The sequence below is a fragment of the Eupeodes corollae genome, chromosome 3 (assembly GCF_945859685.1).
Source record: "Eupeodes corollae chromosome 3, idEupCoro1.1, whole genome shotgun sequence".
Taxonomy (NCBI): domain Eukaryota; kingdom Metazoa; phylum Arthropoda; class Insecta; order Diptera; family Syrphidae; genus Eupeodes; species Eupeodes corollae.
Window position 1 is genome coordinate 114,856,949 of NC_079149.1, and position 17,505 is coordinate 114,874,453.

Sequence of the window (17,505 nt, forward strand, 5' to 3'; positions counted from 1 at the left end):
ATCGTTTGAGAACTGAAGTCAAAAGAGATTCTAAAACTTGTAATATGTGACTGTCACACAAAAGAGTCTTCCCAACTTATTTGTTAACCTCAATTTCTTTTTATTTTATATTTAGAGAATATGTTTTTAAATGAACCTATTTTCTTAAAATCAAGAACCAAACATTTTTATGTCTAAAATTTTTAAGTTTTGTTGACTCCTTTAAGATCAAAATATTTTCTAGCATCAGCTTCAATTTACGAGTAAGCAGACTGATAGCGATAGTAATAACAGACTTCCGAAAATTGAGTCCGAAAAAACTACGTCAAAAAAAAAAACAGAAAATTCTTGATATCAAATTCTTTTTCATTTTCTGGGTTTTTGAAGCGTTCTTCACATAAATAGAATGGAAAAAAAATCAAAATTTGAAAACAATTTCTTACATTTCTGCGTGAAATCAACAAAAACCTTTAAAACTTAACTATTGTGTTGGAGTTTCATATTAAGTCAGTCGGCCAAATTAAATACTGAGCCTCTATACCTTGCATTCTCAAAATAATTTAATAACTAATGCTGTCACCCTAGCCTTTAAAATGACAAAGGTTAAAATACGCGTTATGATATTTAAATTTTGTTAGCCTCCTTTTGCAGAAAATTAAGGAACATTTTTAAGCGCTTATTATAAACTCGTCTATGTGTTAAGCATGTAACCCCCACCCCTGAATAAAAAGCTGGATCCGCCATTACACAAATATTTTATAGAACAAGTCTATAATTAGTTTTTAAAAGAGCCCTTACTGTGTAAAAATGTAATTAAATACTTCTATGTTCAAAAGAATTTTAAACATTCAAAATTATCAATTATTCAAATCGTGGAATTCGTTGTTTTAAGTAGTTTGATAGAAAACCCTTTTTAATTTCCTGATTTTTGAAATTCGATGCGTATAAACCAATAATTAGCTCCTTTGAAAGTATGTATGTCTAAAAAAAATTAAGAAAAAAACATATGCATATGTTTTGGTATGTATTAACATATCAAATTTTCATATAAATTTTAAGAATACAAGTTTTTTTTAAAAGAGTGTCCCTATATTGCTCAATTTATATTTAAACCCGATTTTTCAAAAGTTTTGTTTGTATACATGTACATAGATGAATATAAAGTTCAAACAAAAATTAATTTTCACCCAATTGTGGATAATCATTTTTGGGGACCCTGAAATAAATAAATAAATTGGGTGACGCAACAGTCCGTTTGAGAACTAGTGTCTAGTGACTGACAACTCTCAAACATTCCTGAGTGCGAGTACTGTTTTCAGGGATGGAAGGGACCTACAATTTAAAGCCGAATCCGAACGGCAAAATGGAGAAAGCACTTTCTGATGACAAGAATTACTCTTGGAGAATTTGTCAATTCCTCGCAAGAGGCAGTACCCGTGAAAAAAAAAACTTTAGGTGGCATAGGCAGGAATCGAACCCAAGACCTCTCGCATGACAGTCCATCGCACTTTTTTTTTTTAAATTCATTTTTATTTATCCAATCTTAATAGGTTTAATAGGTTTAAGATTGAATAAATAAAAAACAGTCCATCGCACTAACCATTATGCCACGTTTACTACCTGAAAACCCTGAACCCTGAAACGAAAGATTATTTTAAAACTCACAGCTTAGGAAAGGTTTGAACGTTATCAAAAAGACAATTAAATTGTTAAATTGGTTTTGGCCATCAGAAAATACTGGGTTTTTATATTTCTAACAACAATTAACTTAAATAAGTTCTTGATTTGGAGAAGAAATAAAACTAATTTTTAAATGATGACGTAATTTTGAAACTTATTTTAGACAGACATTTAATAAAATGCATTAAGTAAATTGGACAAGCTCAAGTTAGAAAACTGAGGTCAATGTTCATTTTTTAAGGAAATAGAATGAATATTTTTATTTTACATATTTAAAACAAAGTTCTTAAAAATAACCACTGCAAGTTATTTTACAAAATAGTTTCGATCTTCATTCGGCAAATGAACCAAAAGCGTAAAACTTTGACTCTGATATTTTTCAGAACTCACTCTTTGAACCTTTTTTTATTATTTTTAAAATAGTGACTTCTTATTTATAGAAGCGCGTAACTCTGCACTTTTTTTAAGGTGCAAAAGTTTCGGCATCATTTAGACCGATTTCATCTCTTCACACAAAATTTCATCACCTACATATATCATTATTTCTTAAAGCCTTAAGAAATATTCAAATATTTTTTACTGAAAAAAAAATATTCTTGAAATGAACTTGATGTTTCTTCCAGACACCACTTCCTTCAGAAAAAATGTTATACTATAATGTTGAGTAATAACTCAATGTCTGTTCAAAGATTCATAAACTGGTACTCGTAGGTATTTCCTTTTTTGTTAGCCTTTTTTTCTTTTATATTTTTTTTTCGTTTCGAATCCATCTGTGAACCTCTCTTTGTTACAGAAAAAAAAGCAAAACAACAACAAAAAGAACCATAACTTTGATGTATTCTTTGTTATTCATCATAAATGAAGAACTTTCATAATTTCTCTTCCATTTCCAATAACACAACAATTCTTAAAGGTTAAAGAAACATATACCAAGAAAAACAAATATACTTATACATATTTTGAAAAAAAAAAATATCATCATCAAAAATGAACAACTTACCCAATATCCTTAAATGAACATTTCCCCAGAATGTTTCATGTCCAATTGCAGGAACATTCGAGTCAGTTATCTTAAGGATTTCCAACTTAACAAATGATTTAAAAATCGGTCCAATTGTTATTGAGTTTTTTGGTCCTTTGATGATAACAACTCTGACATCAGGATCCAATTGACTGGCAGGAAATGCTGATAAGCCGCCTATGTATACCGAACAAAAATACAAAAACAAAAAATAAGAGAAAGGATGTAAAGAGAAAAGCAAAACAAGAAATAAAATGAACAAATCAAAGGACATTGTGTATAATCAAATATTGGTGAGTGATGCTAATGGAATTAGAAACGTCTAACAGAAATAAGATAAAAGAATATATACTATATACTATGTATAGTGGATCAGGGACATATTCCTTCTGGCATGGCTTTGGTTAGGTTGGCCTTATACTATGGTTAATGGCACATATCTACCTACAGTATAAAGAAGAAGCAATGTCAGCAGCAGACGTAGACGACTTCCGGAGATAAGAAACAAACAAAAAACAAGAAATATAGAAACAGAAACAAGAAAATGAGAAAGACATCCTTGGCACAAGGACTAATAATGATGGATGTGATTCTGCGGATATTTAGCATTTTCGTTACTTAGTCAACTGATTTATAATAAGCCATTTTGTGTTTGAAACGCATTGTATAGAGGTATAAATGTATATGAAGTATTATCAGCTCTCTTGATGATAAACGAAAGGGTTTTGTTTAAGGATAATAGCAAATCAGAAAATCGAAGAGGGTATTGACTTTTAATTGGATTGGGCTAAGAGGGATTTTATTCAAATATTGGATAATAAATTTTGTTTTTGTTAAGGCAATGTGTCTATTTCGGTTTGATATTTGTTTTATTTATGTCTTTTTAAGGTTGTTATGTGAATATATTGTAAAAAAGAAACTGTACATTTACATGTGAGCTTGAAAAAGGAACATTTTCTGAAAAAGTTTAACTGCAAGTTTTTGTCACATATTTTTATTGTTTTTATTCATCAGGCTAATAAATTAATACCGATTATTGGAAACGAATTTGCATTAAACTGACGTTCTTGATATGTCACGACCCTTTTCTTGTTTTTCCTCAAAGAAACGAATAAAATTTAATTAACTATAAGGCCAACATTTAAAAATAGTTTGTTGTATTTTTTGACTTCCGCTTTTAAAGGTAAATATATGTTAGTTCCTGCAAAAAGTCCCTCAATTTATATGTAAATACTTTAGAAATGGATTTGTTTTATAAAAATAAGAAAAAGGTGTGTCAAATTTTATCAAAATGCTTATCGTTGGCATTATAAAAAAGAAAACCTGACATTATAGTCTGGTGTAAGATTTTATCGAAATTAAGTTTTTTTTTTTAAATGATTCCACGTGATCAAATCGCACGTTCTCAGAAGCTTCAGTTCACGTCACCTCACGGCCTTCACGGCCCTTGAACGACTCATGCAGAATTGTTAATATGTTGTTAAAGGAACTTGTTAAACGCTCATTTATCTCACTCCCTACAGAAGGTGATGACCCGGGACCATCACGAAAGTAAAAGTATCGAAAATTTGCAAAAAGCAAAAATACGCCAAGTTGATCTTTTGGTTGATGCTTAATTGCTCCTTAAAATCTCTTTTCGACAAATCTTGTTTTTATTATGGATCTAGTTCACACACTACTAATAGCAACACCTATCCTCATTAAGTAAGTTTTTGTTTACTGAACCAATGAATTTAAACTTACCTACCACACTTAAGACTATAAAAAAAATGAAGAGCTTGGAATGTAGCCTAAACGGAACAACCATTTTGATAAACGAATTTTATGAATGCTATACGCTTTGAAAATCGGAATAAATAATTGAATGCCAATTTGAAAGATTTGCCTTCAATAACTTTCAGAGATCAGAAACCCTTAATAAAGGGTGACCCTTTTTCTTTTGTTTTCTAAATTTGTGTTTTAAACTGTCATTTCCTAAATCAATTTTTACACGTGTCTCTAATGTGTGTTCAATATCTTAAAAGATGTAAGTTGAAAAATATTTGAATTCAATTTCATCAAAAATTATAACCTTCTATTTCGAACAACATTTTTGTAAAACCAACACAAAAATAAGAATTGATATTCCTCCCTCGGAAGTGTACACCACAGTTCATGTACAAAAGAACTTACACTGATGTGACAACATTTATTTGTTCATTTAACATAAGAATTTAAATATTCAAAGTTGTAGGTACCTATACCCTTAACTATACAATACACCTCCCATAAAGAAAGTCCAAAGGAAAAGCACAATGAAAATAATAGCCCACAACAATCTTTTCTACCATTGTGTTTACACAATGCATTCTACAGACTGCACACGAACTGAACGTGTACTATGCCATAATACTTTGTATACCGGATATAGAGTGTTTGCCATCACCCTTTACAACAAGGCATCTCACTTATGTATGCTTAAGTACTCTTAAGTACAACACAGTACCGTATATTGGTAGTACGTATAATACTGCAGACGCAAAGTGCATCAGTTCAGTTATAGATAGACATTCTCGTAGCTAGGTAAGTCTTCTTTACATACTTTATACATTTTTATTCATTCACATTGTCGTTTCGTTATTCACTATACCGTACACACTACACACCATACAAAGCCAGCGTGTCGCTATCGCTATCGCTTCGCGCCGACCGCAAACAAAATTACATTACACTGCAAATATGTGTACACACTCCGTACCTTCTCAGTGACTCGTATAAACAGTCAAGTTGGTAACATCTTCTGATGGGGACGCATTTTCTTTCTCCACCCTTTGACAATAGTGACTGCTCTGTATGTCAGAGGACATTATAGCTCTACATCTAGTGTATACTTTTGTTCTCAAAAGAGGACTTGCTTTAAAACACAATTAACTCAGAGGACACAAAAAAAAGCCATTTCCATTCTCGAGTGTCCTTAACACACCTAGCTTTTTACTTACAGGATACTTTGTGTGATGAAATAGAGACAGGGTCGTAGTTGGTAGTTCAAATTTATAAAGGTCTATGCTTATGAAAATATGGAGGAGAAAGCTTGGGAACTTTGACAGTTTCTATTTTTTAAGAATTATTACTGAGAAATTCCAGAACAAGTATTAAGGGCTTTTTTATTAATGAGGATCAGTTTATATGAAATTAATCCTACTTTTGTTGGAAGAGTTGTGAATTCTTTCGAAATTTATATATCGAAAACTTTTTTGAAATGTTTTCAAATGGTGTTTTTTCAAAAGTAATATAACTTTGAATGGATGTTCGATACGTCAGTGGTCAGCTTATTGAAGTTGAATTGCCCAACCAAAGTGAAAATAAATCGCTTTGCAGCTACCAAAATGTCTGCCGGTGAAATTGTGTTGCCAACTTAAGGTTGTGTACCTCTAAAAAATCACTCTTTATAAGTTTGGTCTCTTTGTCCAAATTCATATAACCTTAAGTAAAGATGCCGTAGCTCCCAAAATAATTGTATAAACAATAATATCGAACCTTTGGGCGACAAAACTTTTTGAGTCTTATAGAATTCCATATCAAAAGAAAGCCTTTGGTTTTATTGCCCAATAAAATACCGTGAAGATACTAAAAACTTCATATTGCCCTAAAACGTATTCAAAATAAAATTCTAAAAATATATGCCGAAATCATAACGCGTTTCCAACATTTGGACATTCTAAGAAAATGCTTGTTTATTTTGAGAACTATGACATTTCAAGTTTTAAATTTTATCGTCCTTTACATATAACGAAAAAAAAATGTTAGATCGCCCAAAAATTAGGAACGCCAAGAAAGCGAAAACAATAAGTTTGGCTTTTTTTCACTTTCAGAAAGAAATAAGGTTCATTTTTTAAGTGAAATAAAACGCATTAAGGCATGGTTTGGTTAGGTTAAAATGGTTGTCCGCGATGGAGTAGGACACACTCCACATATTACCACATGAATATTTCTTGATACTTTTTCAAGCAGTTTGAACACCTTACTAAACGTGAGAGGCTTTTTATGCTAATATGATTAAGATCGTTATAGAAGAATTCTACTAGGTATTTGTTGGGTTTTTGAGCCAGAACAGAGCATGTACAGAGAAGATGAAGAACCGTTTCCTCCTTTTCCTTATCCATACAGCTTCTGCAAAAGTCATAAGCAAATAGGGTGCTCTCCTATTAGACAGTGCCCGGTTAAGACATCGATTACCGAGCTTAGAGGTAGGAAGCATCTTGATCACTTTAAATCTAGTGCAGGCTAGATGTTTTTTTAAACCTGACGGGGTGATGTTATTCCACCTGGTGTTTGCCTTCTTCATAGCGTCATAAGCATAAAATTTGCCAAACGTTGTAGAATGGGTTGTACTGTACCATTCCTGGCGAGTTCATCTGCCTTACAGTTTCCTGGAATGTCTATGTGGCTATCTCCATTACAGATAATCGATAGTTATGGACTGTTAAAAATTTTGTAGAGACCGAGCTAAGAGATTTAATAGCGTTAAGAGAAAATACGGATATTGATATCACGTTTTTTTAAGCCAAACAAAGACTTCCTTTATCGCCAAAAGTTCCACCTAGAAAACGCTACAAAAAATGAGAGACCTAATTTTAATCGTTCAGAGTACACACCCCATTAAACCCCTTCTTTTGTTTTTGATCTATCTGTACCATTAAGGCATGTGTATATAAACACTTAAATATGTATCGGGGTCATGTCCTATAGTGACCACAAGAATGGGAATTTTAATTTATTGATGTTATGACATATCTAAATTTTAGGCGTTTCGACATTGAAAGTTGGTTTGGGTATTACGACATTTTTTTGACGTCTCTCTGTTTGGGCTTTATGTAATTTTATGATTTCGTTTATTATGTCGTTAGGTGATAAGAAATAAGAAACGATAAAACCATAGTCGTCGTAATGCCTAGATAAATATCACAAAGCCGAACCCAATAAGTCATAAAATTTAAATTAAAAATTAAAAATTCTTTTGAGCAAAATGACAACTAACAAGTTGGGCGGTCTTTGATTTAACATTTATTTATGTTCTACGACATTTCCTTTGGAATTTTTTACTTTTTGGACTAAAGGACTAAATTTGGGCTTAATGACATTTTAGGATTTGGGAGTTTGTGGCAAAAATGAGTGTGATTCAAAACAAATGATACCAACATTCATTTCAATTCTTCAAAAATAAAAGAGTAAAGTTTGAAGAAAATCAGATGTGAAGATTTCAATAGTGATAGGACATTCCTTAATGGGGTACTTCTGTATGAACTCTACAAGATGCCTGTCCTATGTTATAAGTGTTGTTTCCGAAAGAGCTAAATCCCGTAGAACGGACCTGGCTATAATAATGTGTGCAGTTTTAAGGGTAAAAATATTTTTTTTTTATTTTTTGTTTAAAGAAAAGATACATACCTCTTAAACAAAGCGTTTGATAGCGATCTTTTTCGTCCGTTGAACACGAACATTCCATAGGGCATTTTTTTGTTCCGGTAAGCACTGGCATTGCCCAAAGGCAAAGGACGAACCATTTAAGGAGCATCTGAAATTGTAAAGAATGTTTAATTAGGGTTTGTTTTTCTTTTTTATTCATGATGTTGGTTTTTTGTATTATTATGTTTTATCATACATATAGTAATAAGTTTTGTATTTATGTACATTTTGATAAACTCATGCGATATACTTAGCTACCCATTTGCCAACCAAAAGCTTGTATTGTATTATTATAATATGATATCATAATAATAGAGGACTAAGAAAGATTTAGTTCAGTTAAAGGAAATTAAAGACGACTCGACTTAAATTTAGTTAAGTGAAGCTTCATAAAATTCTCGAGATGAATTTTTTATTTGTGAAAACATTAATTTTCATATATGAGTCAAAGGACCTTGCTCGTGCAAGAAAACCATAAGCAAAAGCTTTATACAAAAGTTAGTTAGTTGGGGAGAGCACAATTTAATAGGATTATTAATATTTTTATGCAATGCAGTAGTAGAATATTATACAACATTTGTCTGTGTTTTGCCTTCTTTCTGTTTTGCTTTTTTTTGTGATTTTGTATGTCCTTTTTGATTCTCGACTTATTATTTTTTCATGTTTGTCCTTGCTTAGCCTTTGTGTTAAAAAAAAGGACTATTGTAAGGACAGATGTGCGAATACAAGGAACAAAAAGAAAAAAAAGAACTACCATCCTAATAAGCTGTGTGGAATCAAAAGTAAACCTTCATGATGATAAAATAAAACGACCCAAGGCATTCATTTACCCAAGCATAGAAGAACCATCAGGGTCACTCATGAGTGATGGAGGAAGTTCGAATGAACAGAAAAAAGCAAAAACAAAAACAAAAAACAAAAAACACTCGACTGTTTCAAAATTGGATTGAAACCTGGGATTATGCTTTTATATTCAACGGGGATTGAGGTTTTTTATGGTATTCATTTAATTCTGAATGAGAGTACAAACAAAAAGATGTGCAAAGAAAAAGAAACTAAATATTATAACGTAGGTATGACTTAATTAGAATTCAGATGAATTACTGCTGATGCTTCCAAGTTTTGCTGAGTGAGGTCTTGAACTTTATGGGGAGAAAATTCGAAACAGACAAAAACAAAATATTTATACCATAAGCTATTTCGTAGTTAGCTATCTTAATGCTGCTTGCTGCTCTACTGTGTGTGAATTTGGGCCAATGAACCCTCTTGAAGTGATTCTCATTATTAACCTTTTTCACTCTACTATTTTTAACTGCAGGTGAAAATTTACCAACAACGAACTAAAAAAAGAAACAAAAATTGTCTAAAAAATAAGTTATTTGACTGCAAAAGTAGAATAAGTTTGAAAACGGGTAGATTGTGAAATTAATCACTTAAGGCGAAAAGTTTTCCTTGTACCTTTCTATTAACGTGAAATGTTTGAAGTGGGTTTCTATTTGAACGTAAAGTTAAAATTGAAGTAAGTAAAAAACAAAAATTGAAATAGATAACGGATCATGTGGACTTAAGAATTCTTTTTATTTTTAGTAAAATATTTTAAAGTTAAGAGTACCAGTAATTTCGAGAATAATTTAACAAGATACTTTAAAGAGTAGAAACAAGAATTTATCAAGGATTACTTTCTAGTAAGAAAAACTAAAACTAACTTTAAACTAAGTATTTGACTTGAAATTGATTTTATAATTAGTTATGAAGTATACATAGCATTTGATTTTCCTTGAGAGTTTCAAAATGAATGAATTTTGTAGCTTAAAAATAAGACGATGTAAAAATAATAGGTTCTTAAAAATTATGAAAAGGGAAAAGAAAAATCGATGAACGGTTTATCATTAATTGGGAAAAGAGAAAAAAAAACAAATCATTGACACAAATAAAACTCAAATGTCATTTTGTTCCGCATAATTAATATTAATGATTCGCGGTTCTAAAGAAAATATAAAATGGATTTTTGCTCCTTAATGAATTCTTTGAAGGATTTGAATGAAGGTATGTGACTTTCCATTGGATATGAGAGTTTTAAATTTTAAGATATTCAAAAGGCTTTTAAAGCGTTCGTCAAATTTTTATTTTCCATCTCTTTGGTTGGGTAACTTTTAAATTCTTTCAAGAAGGTCCGAGAAAATGTTGACATTTTCCGATAATAATAAAATAAAAGGTTTTTAGAGAGAAGCCGTGTGAGAATGTGAGTGTTAGCTCTTCTTGCCCAAAATCATGTCTTCCAAACTCTAAAATGTCATAAAGCATTAAATTGGTTGCAAAGCCCAAAAATTAAAAAACAATCTCCAATAAGCCCAAAAAACGATTAAATGAAAAAAAAAAAACGCCCAAATTGTTAGTTTTCATTTTGTCAAAAAGTCTAATTTTGAATTTGGATTTTATGACTTTTGAATTGGGCTTTGTGACATTTATATTGATTATTACGACGATTATGGTTTCTAACGTTTCTTATGTCTTATCATAACACAAATCATAAAATGATATAAGGCCAAATCAGAAACGTCATATAAAACATCACTAAGAAAATGACAAAAAACCCAAATAAATTGACATATCAACCAAATGAACTTTCAATGTCGTAACGCCCAAATGCATAAAGGTCATAATGTCAAATGTTTTACTTAACAAAATTTTTCTATGGCTGGGCTTAGAGAGGCGTGTAAACAGTGATGTATGTATGTAACACATCCCTGCTTGAGCTCACTATAAAATTGATTTGGGTAATATGATATTGATTTTGGAATTTGTTGCATTTTCTTTTGAAAAAGTTTTTGGGCGATATAACATTTTAAAGATTTGGCGCTATTTTATTGGACTAAAAGACCAAACTGAATAGAACCTCAGTATAGTTTGACCGAACCTGAAAAATTAAGACCCTCTAAACTGCACTAACTATAGGGGCATCAGTCTACTTAACATTGCTTATAAAAAAGTCTCTGCCGTAATATGTGAAAGTCTAAAGTCCATCGTCAACAACCTGATAGGTCCTTATCAGTGTGGTTTTAGACCAGGAAAGTCCACAGTCGATCAATTATTCACATTACGGCAGTTTCTGGAAAAAAACCACAGAACACCAAATCGACACCCACCATCTTTTAATCGTTTTCAAGGCCGCATATGACGGCATCTACAGGGACGAGCTGTATTAAGCCGTGTCTAGTGTTGGCATCCTTGCAAAACTCGTCCGTTTGTTTATAATGACCATGTAGAATTCACGCTGCTCCATAAAGGCTGGAAACAACTTAACAGAACCTTTCAATTTTAAAAAAGGTTTTAGACAAGGTGATGCGCTGTCAACGCATAAAACCAAAACAGTAGTGCTGAGATCAAATTAAGAATAATTCTTGGTAACCGCTGTTTTTTTGAATTAAAATTGAAGCAATTGATTGGTAAAGTCCTCTCTCGCAGGGTCAAAGTGTCGCTATAAAAGACCCTTATTATTCCCGCTCTGCTATATGGTGCAGAAGCATGGACTATGACCAAAGCGGATGAAAACACCTTGGGTCGTTTCGAGAGAAAAGGTCTTCGTGTGATCTACGGTCTCGTATGCATCGAAGGTGAGTGGAAGAAAAGATGGAACAACGAGCTGTACAGTGACGTAGACTTAGCCAGAAAGGTAAAAGTCCAACGACTAAGATGGCTGGGTCGCGTAGAGCGCATGGATACCGTGAATCAAGTGGCGCGTACAAGTGGAACCAACCCAACTTTGAGCGCGAAACTGGAAATATCTAAAAATTGTAAGAAATGGTACATCATATTGAATTAAAGTTATTTTCAATTCTAATGTCTCAAGAAAAATTAACTTAAAAATTATTCCATTTCCATAGGCAAAATCCAAAACCAAATAAATAAATAAATTATTTTATCACTACTTACAAATTACTGTTTTTAGAAAAAATCGGATTGACAGTTTGTTAGCAAAGTACAGAAAAAACAACAAAAAACAGATAAGAAATAGTTTACTACTCAAGCAGAGAATAAAAAAGTGTACTGATTTCAAACTTCTTTTATCTCATTTACAATTTTGTTATTTGTAATATTTTGTTTAACTTTAAAAAAACGCCACAGACAGGTACGATTTGAAAGTAATCAGTGAGAGTCGCATTTGAGCCTATTTATGTGCTGTTTTTTTTTTTTAAAAAAAGCTTTGTGATTGTTTTGTTGAACATTAAAGAACTTCGAAAGCATCCTTTTTTTTTCAATAAAGGGTGGTCCTACTTAAAGTTTGTTAAAACGTTTTTATTAAAATAAAATTTTAAATAAAAAGCAATGGTAAGCATAAATTTAGATTTGTTAAAATTCAAGTGTTATTTTTTATTTCTTGTCAAAAAAAGTATTGATTTCAAGCAATAACGATAAAATTTTAAGCAAAGTTCACTTTTGTTAGAATTTTTTTAAAGTTAATATCTAACCTTTATAGAACATGCTCCACCTAAATTTGATTAATCGAAGCTCGCGAAATAGGCAAAATCCAAAACCAAATAAATAAATAAATTATTTTATCACTACTTACAAATTACTGTTTTTAGAAAAAATCGGATTGACAGTTTGTTAGCAAAGTACAGAAAAAACAACAAAAAACAGATAAGAAATAGTTTACTACTCAAGCAGAGAATAAAAAAGTGTACTGATTTCAAACTTCTTTTATCTCATTTACAATTTTGTTATTTGTAATATTTTGTTTAACTTTAAAAAAACGCCACAGACAGGTACGATTTGAAAGTAATCAGTGAGAGTCGCATTTGAGCCTATTTATGTGCTGTTTTTTTTTTTAAAAAAAAGCTTTGTGATTGTTTTGTTGAACATTAAAGAACTTCGAAAGCATCCTTTTTTTTCAATAAAGGGTGGTCCTACTTAAAGTTTGTTAAAACGTTTTTATTAAAATAAAATTTTAAATAAAAAGCAATGGTAAGCATAAATTTAGATTTGTTAAAATTCAAGTGTTATTTTTTATTTCTTGTCAAAAAAAGTATTGATTTCAAGCAATAACGATAAAATTTTAAGCAAAGTTCACTTTTGTTAGAATTTTTTTAAAGTTAATATCTAACCTTTATAGAACATGCTCCACCTAAATTTGATTAATCGAAGCTCGCGAAACTATTTCTTTGGTTTGTTAAAGTAAACCTGCTGAAAGTTGAATTACCCTACACACATGTGCTAACTTAAAAATGAAACTAACCAATTTCCTTGCTTCGACAAAAAAAAAATAATAATTAAAAACCAACATACCTGACCTCCACAAAACTATTTATATTTTCTGAAAATACCATTTACTCGTACCTTGAAGCCTTTTAACGAATTCTTTCCACGCTACCTTTGCTGTTGCCGTTGCCCTTTAACTGCTGCTGTTGCTTCAAGCTCAATGTTGTATATATTTTGTACCAGCCAGCAAAACTGTGTGTGTTACCGTTGAATCATAAGAGCCGCCGTAGAAGTAGTTTTATACCATCAGTTTTATTGAGGGAAGGATCTGTGGCGCTTTTTAATGCTGCTCCTGCTTGCTTCTGCTACTGTAACTTCTATTGCTGCTTCTGATGTTGTTGCAATTGCAAATACAATACCGCTGTATTATGTTGTGTATATTAAGTACAGTTTCTATATCAAAACTATGTCCTGATGCTCGTAATCCTTTTAAGGTATATTCTGTTGCTGATCTATAAATAAATAAAAATAAAAGAAGAAAAAATATGAAAAACTATTTTTATACGATTGTACAAGGATGAGGATACAATATAGAGGAAAATATTATGATTTAGTTCCGTGTGGCACTGGAACTACCATGGAATCCAAAGGGAGCATGGAACAGCATTAAAGGATATACAAATGAATAGCTTGTAGGTAAATTATATGAATACGAGTTGAATAAGAATTCATTACAACTTTACGATATGCTCTTTACTATCAGATTGCCAAAGGCCCAAATATATACATATAGTAAAAAATATACCTATCTATGAATATAGGAGAGATAGACTTTTTGCAATCAAGTCCTTTTAAAAGTATACTTTTACACGAGAACGAAGTGCATAAAGGACATTCAATAACTTTTCTATCAATAGGTAAGATAAGTTACAATGTGTATATTAGGTACAACATGGCAATTTTGAGGTTTTTCAAGTAGAGAAGACAATTTTTTTTTAATTAATTTTAAATATAAAAAAGGAACCTTGAGAAAAAGTCAATACCTTATTTTATAGATAGAAATAAACCAGTTTTAGCCTTCAATTGATAGAAGTTTATGAACATTAAAGTATATCAAATGAGAATGTTCGAGAAATTTAAAAAAAAATGAAATCGTAAAAAGTCAAATTGGAATATCTAATATATAAAATTCTCCTGTCCTCCGAAACGACTTAACCAATTTCAATTAAATTTTGCATTTATGTACATTCGGTAGGTCTGAGAATAGGTTCTTATCTATTTTGTATATTCCTAAACACTATTGTTTAATTGCATCAACATCGTACACGGTGCAACAATCCTACAATAGTATTCAGTGTCGCTATGTACAATGAACCATTGATTGCTATTGAGAATTTGCCAACTTACCACTTAGTAATTCCGGTATGCATCTTATTTAATAGACACTGAATTCAATCCTGAGCTAAAATACAATACTGTAGAAATAGCAGCGATTGTCGCTCGCAATGTCCTACTAATTAATGAAGAACAAAAGAACTATTTATGACCACATCATGCTCGCAATCTCGGCAGGACAAGGTGGATTCTTTTTTTGAATGCACCAGGAGAAACTGGCAAAACATTCCTTATTTCGCTAATTCTTGCTGAAATACGATCAAATAATGGTATCGCATCTTCTGGCAATGTACAAATTTTATTGCATGCAGGTAGAAAAGCTTAATTAGCATTTGAAGTGCCATTAAGTATTTACAATAAACCAGACTTCCAACTGAAAGTAAATATGCTTGTCAAACGCTTCAAGATCCATCCGCTGAAACATTCTCAAAACAACTGTTAATAGGCAACAGAAAAGTTAGTAAAGATGAAACTGGATGCATAGAATTACCGGCCGATATCACAAGATGTTCTCACTAACCAGATATTTCCCGATCCCGATGTACACAGACAATATAAAAATCATAAGTGGCCGGCAGAAAGAGCAATTTTAGCAGCAAAAAATATGGATGTCAACGATTTAAATCTTAAGATACAACATTTGTTACCAGAATACTTGGTTTCATACAAATCTATTGATACAGTTTGTGATGCTACCAAAGCTGTAAATTATCCAATTGAGTTTTTGAACTCATTGGATTTACCAGGTATGCTAATTTTTGCGTCTTTATTTGAACCCACCACGGTTGTGCAACGGCACGTGATTATGATTTAAAAATTTATGAAAAATGTTATCGAAGCCCTAATTCCAAATTGCAAATTCCGAGGTGAAAATATATTATTACGGCAAATCCCGCAAAACTATCAATAAGTCTCATGGCCGACCTTCAAGTTCAAGTATTTCAAGTTTTTCATACGGAAAATTATTGCTCTCGAGTGGGCAAACTATCCAATTTGTTTGTATTGGCCAAAGATGGGATCACAAAAAATATCGTATACTCTATTGCATTAAGGGATTGTTATTGTTGTTTATTTTTGTAGTATTGTGATTATCATCGATGTGCATATAATTTTAAAGAAATAATTTTAATAAATTAAGAAAATGTGTTTGGTGATTTGTTATTTTAATATTTTGTCACCGTGTACAGTGCTCTATACCTCTCCCACTTATGTACCACATCCTTACACACTTACAATAAGTTATTTATTTCTAGCAAAATATACTCTAGAAATTATTTATGGGACAAAACACCGTTTGCCGAGTTAGCTAGTGTGTTTATATATTTCTTTTATAGATTGATAGATCAGACTCCCAATACAGGTGTAGAAGTGTTAAATAATAAAAATTTCAAAATTGTATCAACAAATCGTTTCGAAGTCTTAAGTGAGGATTTCGAAATCATCTCCATGAAATTCTCCTAAAAGATTTCATAGATTCATGGTATTTTCAGCAGATCTCGTATTTCATTTAAATACGGGTGTTATTTGATAGTTTACTTAACCAGAGAGTCTTAATTTGTTCACTGATAATAGTTTTTTGAAAAGGTTACCTGGCAAGGAGCAGAACTGAATATTGATAAAGCAGTTTTATCGCTTAAACATGTTGTTTAACATTTTCGAACTAAATTTTTCGACATTTTCTGCTGTATCTTTGCCGAAACTTATGTTATTTTCGTGAAAGTATGTTTTTTTTTTGTACAACTACACAGTTTTACAAAAGTTATAACGATGTGAAATCGGATGATATTGGTTCCAAATTGACTTCAACACTTCAACTTTTGTTACTTTTCAAGCAATAACGCCATATTTCTTCTTGTAGTGTGGGTTCAACTCATGATCTTCAACCGCCAACCAAAATTAATTGCTGCGACTTTATCAATTGTTGGATTACAATATTGCTCAGGCATTACGACATCGATAATGTTTTCACTCCCTTCCTTAGAATTTTATCTACTGCATGCTTATTTATTCGGTTAGGTACACTATAATCCTTGCGTTATGTGCCTTTGTTGAAACCACCATCACTTTTGTAATAGGTTGTAATACATTTTAACGCATTGTTTAGTTGTAAAATGTAAATGACAAACATTCCGCTCATGTTGTGAAACTCCAAATTAAACCTGCGTTTGACAGGTGTCAACTTAAGACCACTAAACAAATGACTCTATATACTTCTTTTGTAAGGTTGATGGATTATTTGTTTTATTCGAGACATTAATACCTTTAAACCATATACAAAACATATTAAATGTATTTATTCAACTTCTTTGTAGCTCTTGAAAATTAAGTTCTTAAATCTATGGCTTTAAAAACCAAAAACCACCTTAACGATTTTTTTGTTAGTTTTTTCTTTAATCACTTTCCATAAAATATTCAAACTATAATTCTACGTTCTCTGTTACGCCCGCACTTCAAGCTTCTCTCATTGTCACTATTTCTCTTTAATACTATATAAAAGATTAACTTGACGCCTCACTTTCAACAAGCATCATAAACATAATCATTAAAAAAGCATAGAAAGTAATTAAAGTTTTAACACAAGAAAAAGAAAAATAAATAAAATAAAACGAAAAAGCTTCTTCTTATAATCCCAAGGACATTTTAAACACAAGCAACGGGAATTTCCTTTCATTCTTCATAACATAACTTTTGGTGGAAGAAACTTCCTTGATGCTTATGCTGATGGTGCTTTTCTTATTTTCTTGCTTTATTTTTAGTTTTTTATTTTTTTTCTTCCTCATTTGTAT

At 31.3% G+C, this 17,505-nt stretch overlaps 1 protein-coding gene and 1 long non-coding RNA gene across 2 annotated transcripts in view; both read right to left on the bottom strand.

Annotated features, from left to right (window-relative positions):
* Window positions 1–13,787, bottom strand: part of LOC129951907 (toll-like receptor Tollo) — a 38,054-nt gene extending 24,267 nt beyond the window's left edge. Inside the window, exons 1-3 of the mRNA XM_056064267.1 lie at window positions 13,463–13,787; window positions 8,108–8,234; window positions 2,660–2,857 (exon numbers count right to left, since the gene is read on the bottom strand). Of these exons, the coding sequence (XP_055920242.1) occupies window positions 2,660–2,857; window positions 8,108–8,234 (325 nt within the window). The 5' untranslated portion in view covers window positions 13,463–13,787. The remainder of the gene's footprint in view (window positions 1–2,659; window positions 2,858–8,107; window positions 8,235–13,462) is intronic.
* The window catches only part of LOC129951909 (uncharacterized), a 166,211-nt gene continuing 162,493 nt past the window's right edge, over window positions 13,788–17,505 (bottom strand). Inside the window, exon 3 of the long non-coding RNA XR_008782253.1 lies at window positions 13,788–13,836. This is a non-coding gene — a long non-coding RNA (uncharacterized LOC129951909). The remainder of the gene's footprint in view (window positions 13,837–17,505) is intronic.